General features: G+C 34.0%; 1 protein-coding gene across 1 annotated transcript in view; it reads right to left on the bottom strand.

Annotated features, from left to right (window-relative positions):
• The window catches only part of TINAG (tubulointerstitial nephritis antigen), a 97,938-nt gene that overhangs the window by 70,834 nt on the left and 11,151 nt on the right, over positions 1–15,953 (bottom strand). The window contains exons 2-4 of the mRNA XM_063098033.1: positions 7,908–7,971; positions 7,135–7,224; positions 2,159–2,273 (exon numbers count right to left, since the gene is read on the bottom strand). Of these exons, the coding sequence (XP_062954103.1) occupies positions 2,159–2,273; positions 7,135–7,224; positions 7,908–7,971 (269 nt within the window). The remainder of the gene's footprint in view (positions 1–2,158; positions 2,274–7,134; positions 7,225–7,907; positions 7,972–15,953) is intronic.

The raw sequence follows: 15,953 nt of genomic DNA, 5'->3' as shown, positions 1-15,953 counted from the left end.
CTCTTCTACCTGAGCAGATATTAAGACAACTGCAACACCCAGAAACTTACAGATCTAGCAAAATTTTCTTTATTGCTTTCCTGGAATTACTTGGCAATTCCAAGAATTGCATCTGTATTACATTAATTCATAGCAGTAAGTAATTTAAATTCTCCCAAAGTACTAACATTAAGATTTTTCATTTGAATATCATCACAACAACTTTTATGCAAACAATCCCCAGGAGCCAATAAATAATTTCCTTTTTTATGCTATGGTGAGTGGCAATTTGAGGGGGGGGGGAAAGTACCTCATTTTCTCTAGAATATAAAACATTTCAAGCTGCAAAAAATTAAAGTGTAAAAAGGAAATGTCAGAAATAATCCCAAGGAAATGTATATTGACACCCAAATCAGTGTTTGGCCTACTGTGGCCCTCAATGAAAGCAAGTAAAAGGGCAAAACTTACAAAGGACTATCTTTTCTTAAACAACGCTGACTATTTTTCCCCCCTAGCTGTGTGGGGACAAACATAAAAAAGAAAACAACCAGAAAAAAAAAATGACTTTTTCAGCTTATCATACAGTTAGGTCACTGAAAACCATGAATTTGAACCACATCTCTAAAGATTTGCATCTTATTGATTGTAGGAAAGATCTAAAAATATATCTAATCTGAGCATTTCAGGAAATTAGATCTGATTAAGAGATTAAAAGGCTTTTTGCTACTTTGAATCAGAATTGGCCACAGCAAACTGATTCTATTGGAACTCTAGCGACTTTGCAGGGGAGGGTTGATCTTTTTAGTTAATCTTTAGTTGGCTCTGCAATTTAAGTAATTCTGTGGTGTCTTTGAATCCCTCTTAACCTCAGTGTGACTTAACCTCTCTCAGTCTCAATTTGCTTGATTTACAGGTATAATCACAATTTGTCGTAATGGGCATGCAGCCAATATGGATCTGGCCATCACATCTTAGGCACATGTGGTGACAATTTGCTTTGTACCCCATGAATATTCATAATAAATAAATTAATTAATTAATAAATAATAAATAAATAGATAACGTGGGTAACAATAGTACCCACTACATCAAACTGCTGTAGGAATTAAATGAGATATTGTATAAAAGTGCTTAATAGCTTAACATCACTACTCAATCAATGTCAGTTATTATCATCTTTTCTGATACTACTTATAATTTAGCAGGCCCTACTATTGCAATTTGAACTAGAACAATAACTCAGGTGATTAAATCTCTGGAAAGCAAAGCACACTAAACATTCAATGACAAACCTGACGGTTTACAACTTATCCAACAGCAAGCAACAGCCCTGCTTAAGATGCTTCCAGGCAGCAAGGGCCTGTTGTCTTCATCTTGGAGTAGAGAGGATACACTTCAGCAGCCTGGAAGCCCTGCTCTGCCCTGGGCATTAATAACAGGCCTTGAGTACAATCAAATCTCAACTGGAAAGTATACATGTCAGGGAAACACTCCACAGTGGGTAAAACTAGTTCTGTGAGTTAGAGATTTGTGATAACTAGAGAGGTAGTTATACAAGATAACTATTATCAGATAATAATACCTCTTAAAAATAAAAGGGAAAACCAATACAATAGTACAAAATATAGGCATGTTAGGTAATTTGAGGCAATTTCACAAAGGAGTTTGCTAGGTTATCAGGCAAAATTTGAACGTATTTTAGTGGACATTTTGAGGATTTTTGAGGACAAACATTTACTAATCATCAGAGCATTCATGTCTGAATTTACCAGCATTTATTTCATTCTTGTGTGATAATGAATATTCCAAAAGACATCAAAGCAGAGTTTTGATGAATTCACAAAATTCACTGTATTTTGTTAAAAAAGAAAAAACATTGGCACAATGAACAACCAATAATCAAAATCTGTATTTCTATGAAATCATTAGCAATGTAAAAGAATACTCAATCACTCTTTAAAGGAGACTGTGTCTAATTGGTAATAGTGAACTTTCTATGCACACATGAAAATTTTGAGGAATGTAACAACCATTTTAGGAAAAGATTTTTGTATTTATATGACAAAATTATTACTGAAAGCTCAAAACATTATTTTAGTGATTTTAAATTGCTTTAAGTGCACATATGAACACACCTACACCAACATATGCACATATGCAAATCTGAAAGAACACTTACTGTTATTTCATTCATACTCAGAAGCATGGAGCTAGGTGGCAAGGTGCCCAGGCGAAATTTGAAACCGTCTTCTAAAGTCATTCCCCAAAATTGGCTGTAGTTCTCTGCTGTCCATCTGCCTTACAATGAAAGAGAAAAAATACACATAGGTTATGTGATGTCACTTTTATAAATACATGTTCGTTTATATTTCTGAAAGTATACAACAGCAAATTTCACAAAATGAAAACTATATATTACTGCAGTCTAGATATTCTCCATGTAAACAATGCATTGTTGATTATTCTAATAATCAAGTACATGAGATGCCCCTCCTAAATTTGGTCCATTTTACTTATTTTAATGACTCATATGAGAAACCTAAGACCATTATCAACATATAATAAAACTAAGAATATAAAACCTTTATATACTGCTAAAGGGATTAAGTGGTAATAAAGCCAATATATGCAGTTTCCTTTAAATACCATTAAATATATTTTTAAAAGAAGTTTGAATATACAGAAATGTACTTTTAGATTAAATAAGGTAGTCTGTTTCTTTCTTTTTAGTTTACATTTGAAAAGAAGTTGGCCAGGTAAAAAGAAGTATACATGAAAAATCAAGGACAAAATAGTTATATTTTAAATAAAAAATAGTGCTAATTAGATATTGAAATATTTTGTTTTTTCTGTATTAAAATGAGTTAATTTGTGCTGTGTTCAATAACATCAATTATTAATAATATAAAATTCATTTATGTAAAATTAGGTAATAAAAAGCGCATATTTTTCTAGAGAAATATTTTGTGCTCTTAGAAAAAGAACTTTGTTTCCAAATTTAACATCTAAATTTGAAGACAACAAAAATTCCTTAGGAGATGGTAGTAGATGAAAACTGAGAAAGTGACAATAAACAATGCTTATTTTAATTACCTACAACTTGTGGGCAATATATATTCAGTACTTAAGTCAAATATAAACTTTATCTTGTGTTTATCACCAGAATTGTTTATAATGTGATGGGCTCTTATAAATGATTGAAAATACAACTCAAAAATATGCCTGGAAAGTTAATGCTTTTCTTTTATAAGATCTCTTAGTTCATAAAATATTAAGAAAGTCTCAGCTACAATTTTAAAATACAATCTCCGTCACCCAAAGAACTTCAATAAAGAAATCTCTGAATATTTTAGATACTGTAGTACTATTTAAGAGATTAACAGGACATGCTTTCAGCAAAATTGCGACAACAGTAAAGTATGCTTTTGGTGTCCTACACTAGCATTCAAACATCAGGTCAGAGACATCCATGGGGCATTTAATTAAGCACTCAATTAAGTGAGCAGGAAGTAGCATTTTAGAAAAATAAAACAGAAAATAGGAGAAACAGAAGGATGTATTAGTCCATTGCAAATAGAGTAACTACTGTTTATGCATCTGTGTGTATGTGTGTGTGAATAGTACATCAAAAAGTGAAATGTATATTTTATTGTGAGTTATACTCAAAAAGTATGAAAAGCACAACTATCCTACACCATCTCCCTTGACCTAGACTATTACTTTCCTTTTAATCCAATTTAGTATTTATTGGACTTTCTTAATTTAACTATTATATTCTCTGTAAACACTGAGGACATAGAAATGAATAAATTTCTCACCCTCAAGGAGCTCACACCCTAACAAAGGCTACAAAGACAGAAATGACTTCAATATGTCTCATATATTAGCAGGAGGTCAAAACGTGATCAGAGTAGAGGATCCAAACATAACTCTGACTGAAGGAGTTGGCACAGTTTTTACAAAAATTGAATTTAGTGTTCAGTCTGGAAGGCTGAGAATAATTTTAGTGGCCAGATGTGAAAGAAGAAAGCATTTATTCTAAATAAAGGCAACTCCAGAACAGAGCATGCAGGTTTGAAATTGGGTGGCATATTTAGGGAATGGCAGATAAGTTAAATTCTTAACTATGAGAGGGGACAGGGACATAGGGGCTGAAAAGAATATAATAGATGAAATAGTAAAGAAGTATTTGGGCCAGATAGTTATTTATGCTAAGGCACATAATTGTATGTGAGTAGCAGTATCAAAGTTTTGGTTTTAGAAGGATAACCATAAAAGTATAAAGAATAGATTGGAATTTGGTCAGACTTAAAACAGAGAGACAAGTCAGGTCATTTCAAACTAGGCTTAATAAAGAAATGCACGAAAATATAGCCTAGAAATAGAGTAAATACATACATAAGAAAAACTTCGAGTGAGGGAATTAGCAAGACCTAGTGACTGAAAATGAAAAGGAAGGAAAAATCAAACTCACTTCGAATTTTCTAGCTTGGTTGACCAGGTGAAGAGAGATGCCAGTAACCAAAGAGAGGTAGTAGAAGTTAATCCCTCCGGTTTGGGAGGTGCTGATTTTGAGAAGCCAGTGAAAAAATCAGGGAAAACTTATCAGTAGACTAGATTTTGAGTTCATAAGAGAAATCAAGTTTAGAGATGTGATAGATTAAAAATGGCCACAAATTATTCGCAGCTTTATCTATCAAAAGGTGAAGTCTACTTTCCTAACTTATGAATGTGGGCTGGTCTAGTAACTTGCTTTGCCCAAAAGAAAGCAATAAAAATTGATGCTGTGCAACTTTCAAGCTGAGTCCTCAAGAGAGGACTTGTGTAGCTTCCACTCATGCCCTGTAGAGCTATTATTATGTGAAGAAGCCAAGGCTGGCCTGCTGAAGACACATGGCCCAGTCAACACTCAGCACTACCCGCCAAACGTGGGAGTAAGGCCCTGTTAGACAATTCAACTAGATACTTAGCAGAGTCCATTACAAATTGCTGATGTGAATAAACGAAAAACTTGTAGTTTTAAAGTGCTAAATTCCGGAATGGTTTGTTACACAGCAGCAAATAACTGAAAAGGTTATGCATCTCCCTTTCTTCACTAATATGCTGATTATTACTCGTGCCACTAATTTGGCACTTATATTCTGCCCCCTCATTAGAAATCCTTTTATAAAGATATGACATGTTGGCTTCTCAACTGGATGGCAAATGCCTTTAAGGAAGACATTATTTATTTGTATCCCCAGCAATGTCACAAGTGGAACACATGTTTAATTAATATTAATTGGTTGCATTGAAAAGTAATACAGGAAATAAATAAGCACTGAAGTGTATTATATAGCATGAATAAAGACTTGGATCTAAAATACGTACTGCCAAGATGCAAGGAAGAAATATTTTAAAGCAAAGGTGGTATATTTGTATGTAGGCTATTTTAAAAAGCACTTAATTAATATTGAATTATATAATATTATTATATTTTCACAAAGGAAAACAATTTGAGCATCATGAACACAGAATAGCTGAGAATTAGAAATTTCTTTTAAATTCAAGGACTTTCCCTGGTACATTATTTTAGTTTTATTCCTTTTCTTCATAACTTGTTTTCTCATTTATTTGGGGGGGGAAGAGTCATATGTGGGGGGTTTTTTGTTCCGATTTTATTTCACTTTTTACTCTACTAAAGTCATATAACATTTTAATGTTTGCTACTAAAAAGCAAAGCCAGTGCCTTTTAAGCAGTCCTAGAGTACACTGAAAAAAAAAAAAAAGTGATGGAAAGAAAGTTCTTTCCAAGAAAGACATCATTCCCAACAACTTCTGTACTCAAAGTATACTTTCTTATCGCATTGTTTTAGAATAGTTTCTCATGTATTCTGTAACTGTGGAAAGCTAGACTGCTCTAACACGGTTTCCCGATGTGTGTGCTCATTAAGTCCATTTGAATCTTTTTAGGAACCTGATTCAGATCATTTCTCAAAATGACAAATACTTTTATGTTCTTTGAATGATTTAAATATCATTTAGCCACAGAAAAAATTATAATTGTTTTTTCCTAGAAATACTTAAAATGCCATCAAATTACCATCTAAAACGTTGGTTAAATGCACGCACACACACACACACACACACACATGCACAGAGGAACTGAGAGTGGTATAAGAATATTGATGTCAACAAATATGACTTCTATATTTTGTGTCTTTCAAGAAAACCCTTTGGGTACATTGAAATTCGGTGTCCCCATTGTGCTGGGAAACATAACATCTTATGTGTGGAAGAAAATACTTCTATCTAAAAAATATATCTCAGGATTATTTCACTTTTCTAGTTTCTTGACAATAAATCTTCTCATGTGAAGTCTTTTCCAGAATGTGGAAGATATTATCAAAGTTATATAAAGATTTGATCAATAGCAGGTGAGAGATCCTGAGGCAGATACCAGCCAGCCCATTTCTCTTTCTTTCAGTTCTGTAAAGAAAGCCAATGTTGGTGCCTGCATCTTAATTCCTTCTATGTAAGTGGAGAAGCCACATAATTTATTAATCTGTAGGAGAAGAATCAGTTATTTCCAATGTTAAAGCATCCTTATCTCTGTGCTTAGTTATTAGCAAAGTGGCTCAACCTGTCTTCTGACTCAACTGTAAATGAAATTGGCTACATATCAGTCATTTCAGTGAAATTGTCTAGATTGACTCATTATCTGGGGGATAATCAAGATAGAGCACTTTCCTTTTAAGGTCAGATTCTACCCTGGATAGCTGAGCATGTGATCGGCTTGGTCAGGGCTCCAGCAGAGGGAAACATGGTTAAACTGAAATCTAGCCAACTTTCTGATTTTGCATAAATACTTATGCAAAGTAAAGTTTTCTCCACTGTCTTCACCCACACTGTGGTGCTGCTCTTTCCTAAGTGACATAAGTCTACACTCTATATTTCTTCTTTTTTATTAGTACACTTTAATTTTTAATGATTTAATGTTTACTTTGGTTCATCCCAATTTTACACACCTTTCTATCTTCCTTCCATTTTTCTCCCACCCTTTCTTTTTAAATAATGACCGTTTATAGAAGTAAATGACAGGCAATACATTGTTTAAAACCCAAGGAGTAACTGGGGGCGATAAGAAGCCTATATATAAAGCAAGATTTCTCTCACCCGTAGTCTCCTTTATTGATGTGTTCGATTAATTCTGGACGAACAAGGCACACATGTTGGGAACATTTCCATTGCTGTCCTGAGCATGTGCTGCAAAGATATAAAAATTACTAAAGTGGCCTGGCCTTTATGGAGTACATTTCAAAATTAGTAACAAGAGTTACACATCATTAAGGCATAAAGCATAATTTCCTGAGTAATGTTAGCCATATGGGTATTTGATTCTTGGCAAAAATAAATCCTAAAAGATGCATTAGCTACCACCCAATGTGCTCTTGTCCTCTACTACAGATAATTAATAAATGATATGAACACACATTCATTGAAGTTTGAAAGCATAAGACCATTTGGACAGTAGATTTAATGTACATATATCTGGAAACATTCTAAATGTTTAATGTTTAATGGATAAAGCCTAATCCTTTTAAAGCAGCTTGTTTTTATATGCCGTTACTGTGTTAAAAAAAAAAGCAATTTACCTGCAGTATATCAGAATGTTTATAAATAAGAGGTACAATTAATGCAAGCCTGTTGCATAAAGAAGGTCCATCATCAAGAAATCAAACTAAAGCACTAAAAGATATATTCACAATTAAATTTTTAACATTCATTAAAATTAAATATGCTTATAAAAAGTTACAGGTATGTGATGTCTTCTGAATGATTTTATTATATGTATTTAAATATATGCTTTGTTTCATAAATATTCTTTTTATTTGAAGAAAATATACACAGACAGTAGAATTTAGTTCTGCGCCACTTAAATTCATTACCAGGAGTTGCAGTTTTCTTTAATTACCGATCCTTCTTCATAATGTTGACCATCTCTGAAGCAACCTGTCAACATAACATGTAAACGAATGAAAATTCTAAATTGAGTAATAAAGTACATTATCATAACAAGTAATCTAAAATTATGGTTAGTTTTTATAATATGCAAAAGTATTTGGTAACAATCTGATAGAAATCCACATCTGGTTTGTGTCAAGGTTTATATGCCAAAATCTGTGCTTGTCCTATGAGGTTTTATCTTTAAACTGCATATTATGTAACAACAGAGAAGATTTGTAAAGCATGAAAACTAGATTACCAAGAAATTAATCACTAACTGTGCTCAAAAAATAATTAATGTGTTTATTAAGGTAAGCAAGATAACAGCATTTGAGTCGATTTATGGCATTCCTCATTTAAAAAAACTAATCGGGTCTTATATGTGAGTATAAATAATTGCATATTACAAAAGCAAGTTGCTCATAGTTTTGGACCAAAATACAAAGCCATTTCATTGAATTTACCTTAGAAAGATAAATTCTACTTTTTCTTCAAGATTTGGGTCAAGAGAAAAATTCATGAAATCAGTAACATTGAAGCCATTTGACGTCCAAATCTCAATGATTCTCAAGTATTAACCGAAACTGCTTGTTAACTGTTTTACCAGATTATATAAACTACTCAGAAGAGAACAATGGTGAATTATAATCGTAAGAAATCTGTCAGGAAGATATTGTGAAAATAGTACCCTGGCTACAAATTAAATCTATTTTGAAAATATAATTTGCACAATTTTAAAACGGATTCTACTTTGGTGAAATGTTATTTTCTCAGAAATGTGTAATTGATGTATCACATCAATGGCTTCTAATTAAACAAAATAAATTCTAATCTTTTATTCATAAAACCATAGGGAGAAATATACGTTTAGAAAACATTTCAAGGGACCTGGTTTAACTGCTAGCCACAATGTCATAAAAGATACTAATGGAATTTGCTGTCCTTTGATTTTTCAAAAAATTGTTTCATAGGGAACATTTCACAACCACCCCTCCTCAGCATGCACTGTGCTTCTCAGTTCAATGTTCTGCTAATGAATCTAACCTTTATGTATTTGCATCTATTCACCTCTTTCCCATGGATTTCTGACACTCTACACTCATGGGATGAGAGAAGGAAACCAGCTCTTACCTGACCACAGGATTTTTATTTTTAATTTTAATTTTAATTTTTTTTTGCTTATCCATAGAGTTTATTATATTGAAACAACTTCTGTGAGGGACAACCTGGCAATATCTATCACAATTACAAATATAAATATCCTTTATCACAGCAACCTCTTTTTTAAGTCCTGTGTCTTATAGCAGCACTTGCCCACATTCAAAATGATATTTGTACAAGGTTGTTTGAAGAACTGAAAACAATCCAGGTGCCCATCATAGGGAACTGATTAAATAAACTATGATATGCCATACAATTTAATGGAATATTATGTAGCTGTATAAAAGAAAAAATAAATATCTCTGTTTTGATGTGGAAAAATCTCTAGATATGCAGAATATATTGTTAGAAGAAAAAAAGCAAGGTATTGGTTTGCAATATAGATTGAAATATATAGTGCATGCTACCTTTGTATAAAAAGGGGATTCATAAGAATATATATTCATATTTGCTTTTATATGTCAGAAGTATGTACAAGAATCTAACACAAATGAATATCTAGAGGAAGCAGCAGGGTCAGGCACAGTTCTGTGAGCAAACCAGACCACAGGCACTTTAATTCAGCAAACTCAGGAGAGGGAAAAGATTTAACTTTAAATCAAGTTCAGAGTTTTAATTAATACACAGGTCTAGACATTTTAATAACTGAATTGACACTATAATTGTAACTTAAAGAGACCCTAGAACTTTTTCTTACCTAAGAGCAACAAAAAACTCATGCAAGAATCCAAGTTTTCATTCAGGGACAAGAGAAGCACTTCCCTGACCATTTTTAAAGGGTGAGTGGAGAACAAAGGCAAACTTGATTTTTAATCATACCTCATAGATCTCGAGTGTTCAACATAACAGTTACATGGATAAAGGGAACAGAAGTCACAAAGTTTCTGTAGGAAAAAAAGATTGTCCTTTCTCTGACTTGTACTCCAGCTAATGATTTTGAAGCCGAGAGAATGCCACCACCAGGCCATCCCCAAATCAGTAGCACTAATCTGTTAATAAAAGCTCCATTTCTTGGTCATCTGTCCTTAATATCGAGTCAGAGTTAACTATGAGAAACTATGTTCACTTTAATCTCACTTCGGAAATGGTCTCTTGAACAAAAATCATAGTCATTCTATGTGACCCTGGCCAAGGTGTGACACAGTGAAACATGGTCTTCTACACAATGCAGAGACAGTCCACTCACTCCTCTGCCACACTCCTCCTCAACTCCAAAATATCCCTCCTTCCCCATGCAGCATTTAGGGAGATCTTTTAAAATATGCAACATGTCACTTTCTGCTTAAAATCCTCAAGTTGTTTCCCATCAAATTTAGAATAAAATCAAACTTCTTACCATGACCTATAAGGGCATACCCAAAATGTCTCTGCCTTAATCCCTGTCCTCATCACTCCCAGCGTGCTGGCTGGAATGGAGGCTCCCAAGCGAATGAAGGCTTAGCATGATAGTAGTGAGGAAAGAGGAGTGGATAGATATGATTTGGAAATAAAGCACATGAAACTCTCTCACAAATTGAATTTAGAAGAGGGATCAAGGATATCTCATTGGGATTGTGGCTTTAGCAATAGAGGAGTGGTGAAACTATTACTGAAATAAGGAACAGGTTTGCTGCAAGAAATCAAGAGTTCTGCTTTGTATAATTTGTATTTGGATTAAATCTAGGTTAGACATTGTAACGGAGATGTCAAATAGACAGTAGTTTATTGAAGTCCAGAGTTAGGCCAAGTCTGGAACATGAATTTGGGAGACACCAACTTACAAAAAGTTTGTGGAAAATACAATTAAAAGTGAATACAAACATTTCCATGAACTTTTTGAAGTACGTATATATATATATATATATATATATATATATATATATATATATATATATATATATATATTTTTTTTTTTTTTTTAGCCTGATAACTAAATAAGAGAAATAAGAGTCTATTGGCGGTAAGAGATGCGGAGAGTTTGTAGGTAAGAGAAAATGGTCAAGAACTGAGCTCAAAACATTCCAGCTGACAGACATTCAGAAGGAGAAATTGGGGGAAAGAGGCCTAAGGAAGCTGGGAATGTAGGAGAAGGGGGCCATGGAAAGCAGGAGAAGAAAGTATTTCATACAAATGAAGCAGCCAGCTGTGCACAGTACTGCTGAGAGGTCAAGGGAAAGAAAACGATATCTGAATATCACATTTGTTAATGTGGAGGACCTCGACAACCCTGGCAAGATAGATTTCAGTGAAGTAGCAGGAAGTGATGTTCTGTAGGAACAGGTTGATGAGAGACTTGGAAGTAAAGAAGCAAAAATTTTCTTTCCGATATTTTGTCATAAAAAGGAAGAAGGAAATGGGAATATAGCTGGTGAAAGACACTAATCAAGGGAGTGCTTTTTCAAAGCAGAGAGATACAAAAGCACATTTTGTAAATTGTAAATTGATGGTTAACTTAGGAGAGAAGTGGGGGAAATGATGCTTAGGACACAGAGAGAGAGAAAGAACTGTAAGGGTGAAGATCTTGAGAAGACAAGAGAAGATGGGATTCAGAGCCTAAGAAGGGGAATCAATTCTGCAAAAGCAGTGACCCAGATGGAGGTTGAAAAGCGTGAGGATAGTGGAGAGATGAGAGATTTCCCATCTGGTAACTTTTTTTTCTTAGTAAAATATGTATGAATCACCTCAGAGTGAGTTAGTCAAATTGGTTACACACACAGCACCTTGACCAAAAAAAAAAAAAAAAAACGAGCAAAACAAAACAAAAAACTAGTGACTAGAAATCAAGGGAGTTTTGCAACTTTAACAGCCTTTAAGACAAAATCAGGCAAATCAGATATTTTGAAAGTGAAATAGTTTGTCTTACTGATTTAAGAAAAGATGATAATATGATGTCTGTAATTTATTTTAAAATACTTCAGTACAGTGTGTTATAAAAATCTGTGCTGCTCTAAAATTCACTGCAGGAAAGGCAATTACTTGTCATAATCAGAAATCCACACCCCAGGAGTGGTCAGTAGCCTTCATTCTGGAAGGCCAGACTTCAAGGCAGTCACTACAAGTGCTTCCACTATCCATATTTTGATCAACACTAGAGCATTAGTATAATGAATGTCAGAAATGGGCCTTCATTGGTAAAATTAGTGGCTTATTAATCAGAATTATGGATATAAGTAATCACCTCTCACTGGTTAAGTTAGTAGTATTCAGTCTATATGAATGAGCTAGAATGTTTCAAAGTCTTGCCTCACCCTTTTATCCCACCATTTACTGTATGTGTATGTATCACTATGGTCAAAAGCCTGCAGTCTTAGACCTGGTGCCCTAGGGATGATCTTTGTCTTGTGTCCTGTGTTCAGTTACTAGCTAGGAGGATTCCCTGATATCTGCTGTAAGAGTAATAGAGTCCTACCTCTGCAATATTGTCACATGTGCCTCCAATAATCTTTTCATGCAACACGGACATGGGAACACCCAAAGGACAAGAACTTGAGACTTCACGAAGCTTACAGAGGTTGTATGAATCGGTTTGTGTCTTCTTACCAATATACATTTTCGTAACTGTCAGTATGAGTGGCAGAGTTTGGACTGTGATTTATCTTCCTTATAATATGGTTAAGGAGGTTGTGAAGGAGTAAATAAACCTCATCCAATTCAAATTCGTCAGTGACTTACAGGCATTTTTTTTTACCAAAGTGAACGTAAGAATTGTGCGTAATCAAATTAGATTTAGGTCTGTTCACAACAGATGGTATACTAGACTCTTTCCTTAGAATCTACTACACTAAAAAATTGCATCTAGAAAATCTACGCTGGCTGTGTTTCAGACTCTGTCACTGGTTTTCTGTATCTGACATTTGAAATCGTCAAATTCCTCGAAGTTACCATCAGATATCAGGGAGAAAAAAAAAAAAAAACCACAGAAGCAAGATATTTACCAATATGCTCTATTTCCAGTTTATATAACATATTTATTTTTTTAATTCTTAAAGCAATGTATATAGTTTCAAGTTGTTGATTTAAAGAGCTCTAAGGACAGGCACAATAAAAAGAGCTGGACAATACCCTGTAACTAGATCACTGAAAATAATATGCAATAGATCAGTGAATGAACAGCATAACATCTCAGAGAAAAGTTGCTTTATACATGCAAAAAATAGTATAAATAACATAACATTTGTCTTTTTATTTTAGTTTAGTTAATCTTGCACATTTTTAAGTATTGTTTAGTACTTTTTTTTCAAGGAGCTACTTTCAAAAGCAAGATAAACACAGGAAAAAAATTATCTTCATGAGACCAATTATAGTGTAATGTGAACTTTTTGCTACAAAATGAGATTATTAATTGCTTGTCTCCATAATAAATGGAGTAAAAACTACACCTGGGATATAGTTCTACTTAAAATATGACCCTAAATTAAAGTCTTAGCAGAACTCTAGCTGTCAAGCAAAAATAGATGTTAAAGAAGTAGCAACTACTTTTCTGAATGGACTATATATCTCAAATAAGAAAAGGTCAAGTAATTTCAGCCCGTCAAAAGCACTACAGCTTATACGATGATTCTGGGACTCAATGTAATATTAAATTGAAATAATAACTTTAATCAAAATGCAGACTTCTTAGATAGCCTCTATGCTTTTTAGATGAGTCTCCTTTTTTAATTCCTGGCAGAGACTGCCGTTTGTTCCCAATATCATTCCCTACTTTTTTCTTCCTTACAGCACAACCTCTTTTGTAGCAGGCATGTTGCCACACAGCTAAGAAAAATAAAACAAAGCAAACTTTGGTGCTCAGCCTATCTTGATAGTTGGCGGGGCCGTGTGACTATGCTCTGACCAAAGAGATAGGAGCAGAGGTGCTTTTCTGCACTCTAGAATGTCTCTTTATTATGTGGAGACCATAACCTCCTTTTCTAATTTTATTGCCTGGTACTTAGACATGATATTTGGAGCATGAGGGGCCAAGCTGGATCATGAACGCAAGGGCCATATTCTAGTAATCTTGAAGCAGAAAGATAGATGGAGGCTGGCCTCTGACATAGTGAATCCAGGCAAAATAAAAATGTGTGTGTTAATTAGGGTTCTCACCAATCTAATACAGCCTTATCTGATAGCATGGTATATATTAAATAAGTATCAACCATTTTAATATTCTCAACTTTCCAGTTGAGATTGTAGGGTTACATTATTGACCACAGGGAGCGCACATGTGGCATTTGATAAATACTCACTTGCAGTGGTTTCTCATTATTTCACATACCTAAGTCTTCTCACCCATGCAGATCACATGCTTTTCAAGGCGTAGGACTTTACTCTTTTCTTGTTGTACTCAATGCTTACAGTAATAATGGATATATAACAAGATTTAAATACTGTCAATTACTCCTATTAAGGTGCCACCTTCTGAAAGTATGTAATAATTGCCCATCAAAACTATGGGTAAACAATAATACTTTGAAAATTTACAAATATCTTTTAAAATCTACTTCATGTATGAAAAATTGTGCTTCTGAAAATATTTTATTCTTTAAAATTATGTGAGAATAAAGTTATTATTTAATTTAATAAATACAAAATTAAAAAAAATAAAAATCCTCTAGGTATCAACTCACTTCAAATTCAACCAATATTTACTAAGAGCATCCCTCTTCATGGCACTGTAATTAGTACACACTGAATAAACCACCATACTCACTCTGAAGAAGCTTTGTATGTAATTGATATAGAATAACTATCCTATTAAACAAGGTGGAATAAAATAATGAATGAGTTAATACCTGAAAGGTGCTTGGAACAGTTGTTGGCACAACAGAAATAGTAATCAACAAATCTTACCTAGTAGGAGGAAGAATAGTAGGTTCAGTAAGCCAATTAAAAGCATGCTACTCACAGTATGCTACAGAGAAGTCTGTCAATTAAGTACCTCCCATATGCAGGGTGCTATAAGAGATGAATTTCCCTTGACTGTAGGGCCCAATTTTATCATTATTAGGAGCTACACTTACAACAAGAATATGATCCCTAACTAATCATGGGCATAGGGCTTTTTACAATGGCCTATGTAGTAGTATCATCATGTTATATATATTATCATCATGTTATTTAACTTCACCACTTCTCTTAATGATAATACCAATGTGATAAAATAGAGAAGTTCAACCAAAAATATATCTTTGAAAATGTAAGCAAATCACCTTCTTTCAAACCCAAAATATGTACAATAGTAGGACCCAGGGCTTCCATGTATAGTTGTACAATTTATGTATTAAACAACAGTAAGGAGCTCCACTTTTTGGAAAAAAAAAAAAAACAGACCTATTTCCTGTTGGTTTTATTTTTTTCTACGTAGATCATCGTGTTGTCTACAAATAATGGGAGTTTTATCAATTTTCTTCAGATTATTTCACTTAATTTTTTTTTCCTGAAAGCACTAACAAGGACCTTCTTGTTAAATAGTAGCAAAGATAGTACACATCCGTGTTTTATTACTAGTCTTACAGGGAATACATCTACAATTTCTCCATGTAAAATGTTTACTTTGGGAATTTGGTATGGAAATCTTTACTGTGGTAAAAAAAAAATATATTTTCTGGGGCTGGCCAGTTAGCTCAGTTAGTTAAAGTGTGGTGCTGATAACACCAAAGTCCAGGGTTCGATCCCTGTTTGGGCCAGCTAAAAAAAATCAAAAATCAAAATTTCTTTTCTAATAAGAGAGTTTAGAGTTTGGTCAAGATGGCGGCGGCTGCGGCGGCTGCGGCGGCTGCGGCGGCTGGCGCGGAGTAGCTGAGGTGGAAAAGGTGGCCACTGGGCCTCAGGCAGCCGGGAAACTTGTGGACCTTCCTCTGGCCATC

Source organism: Cynocephalus volans, chromosome 5 (genome assembly GCF_027409185.1).
Source record: "Cynocephalus volans isolate mCynVol1 chromosome 5, mCynVol1.pri, whole genome shotgun sequence".
Lineage (NCBI taxonomy): Eukaryota > Metazoa > Chordata > Mammalia > Dermoptera > Cynocephalidae > Cynocephalus > Cynocephalus volans.
The sequence above is the reverse complement of the archived record's forward strand: the minus strand, read 5'-3'. Positions and strand labels throughout refer to the sequence as shown.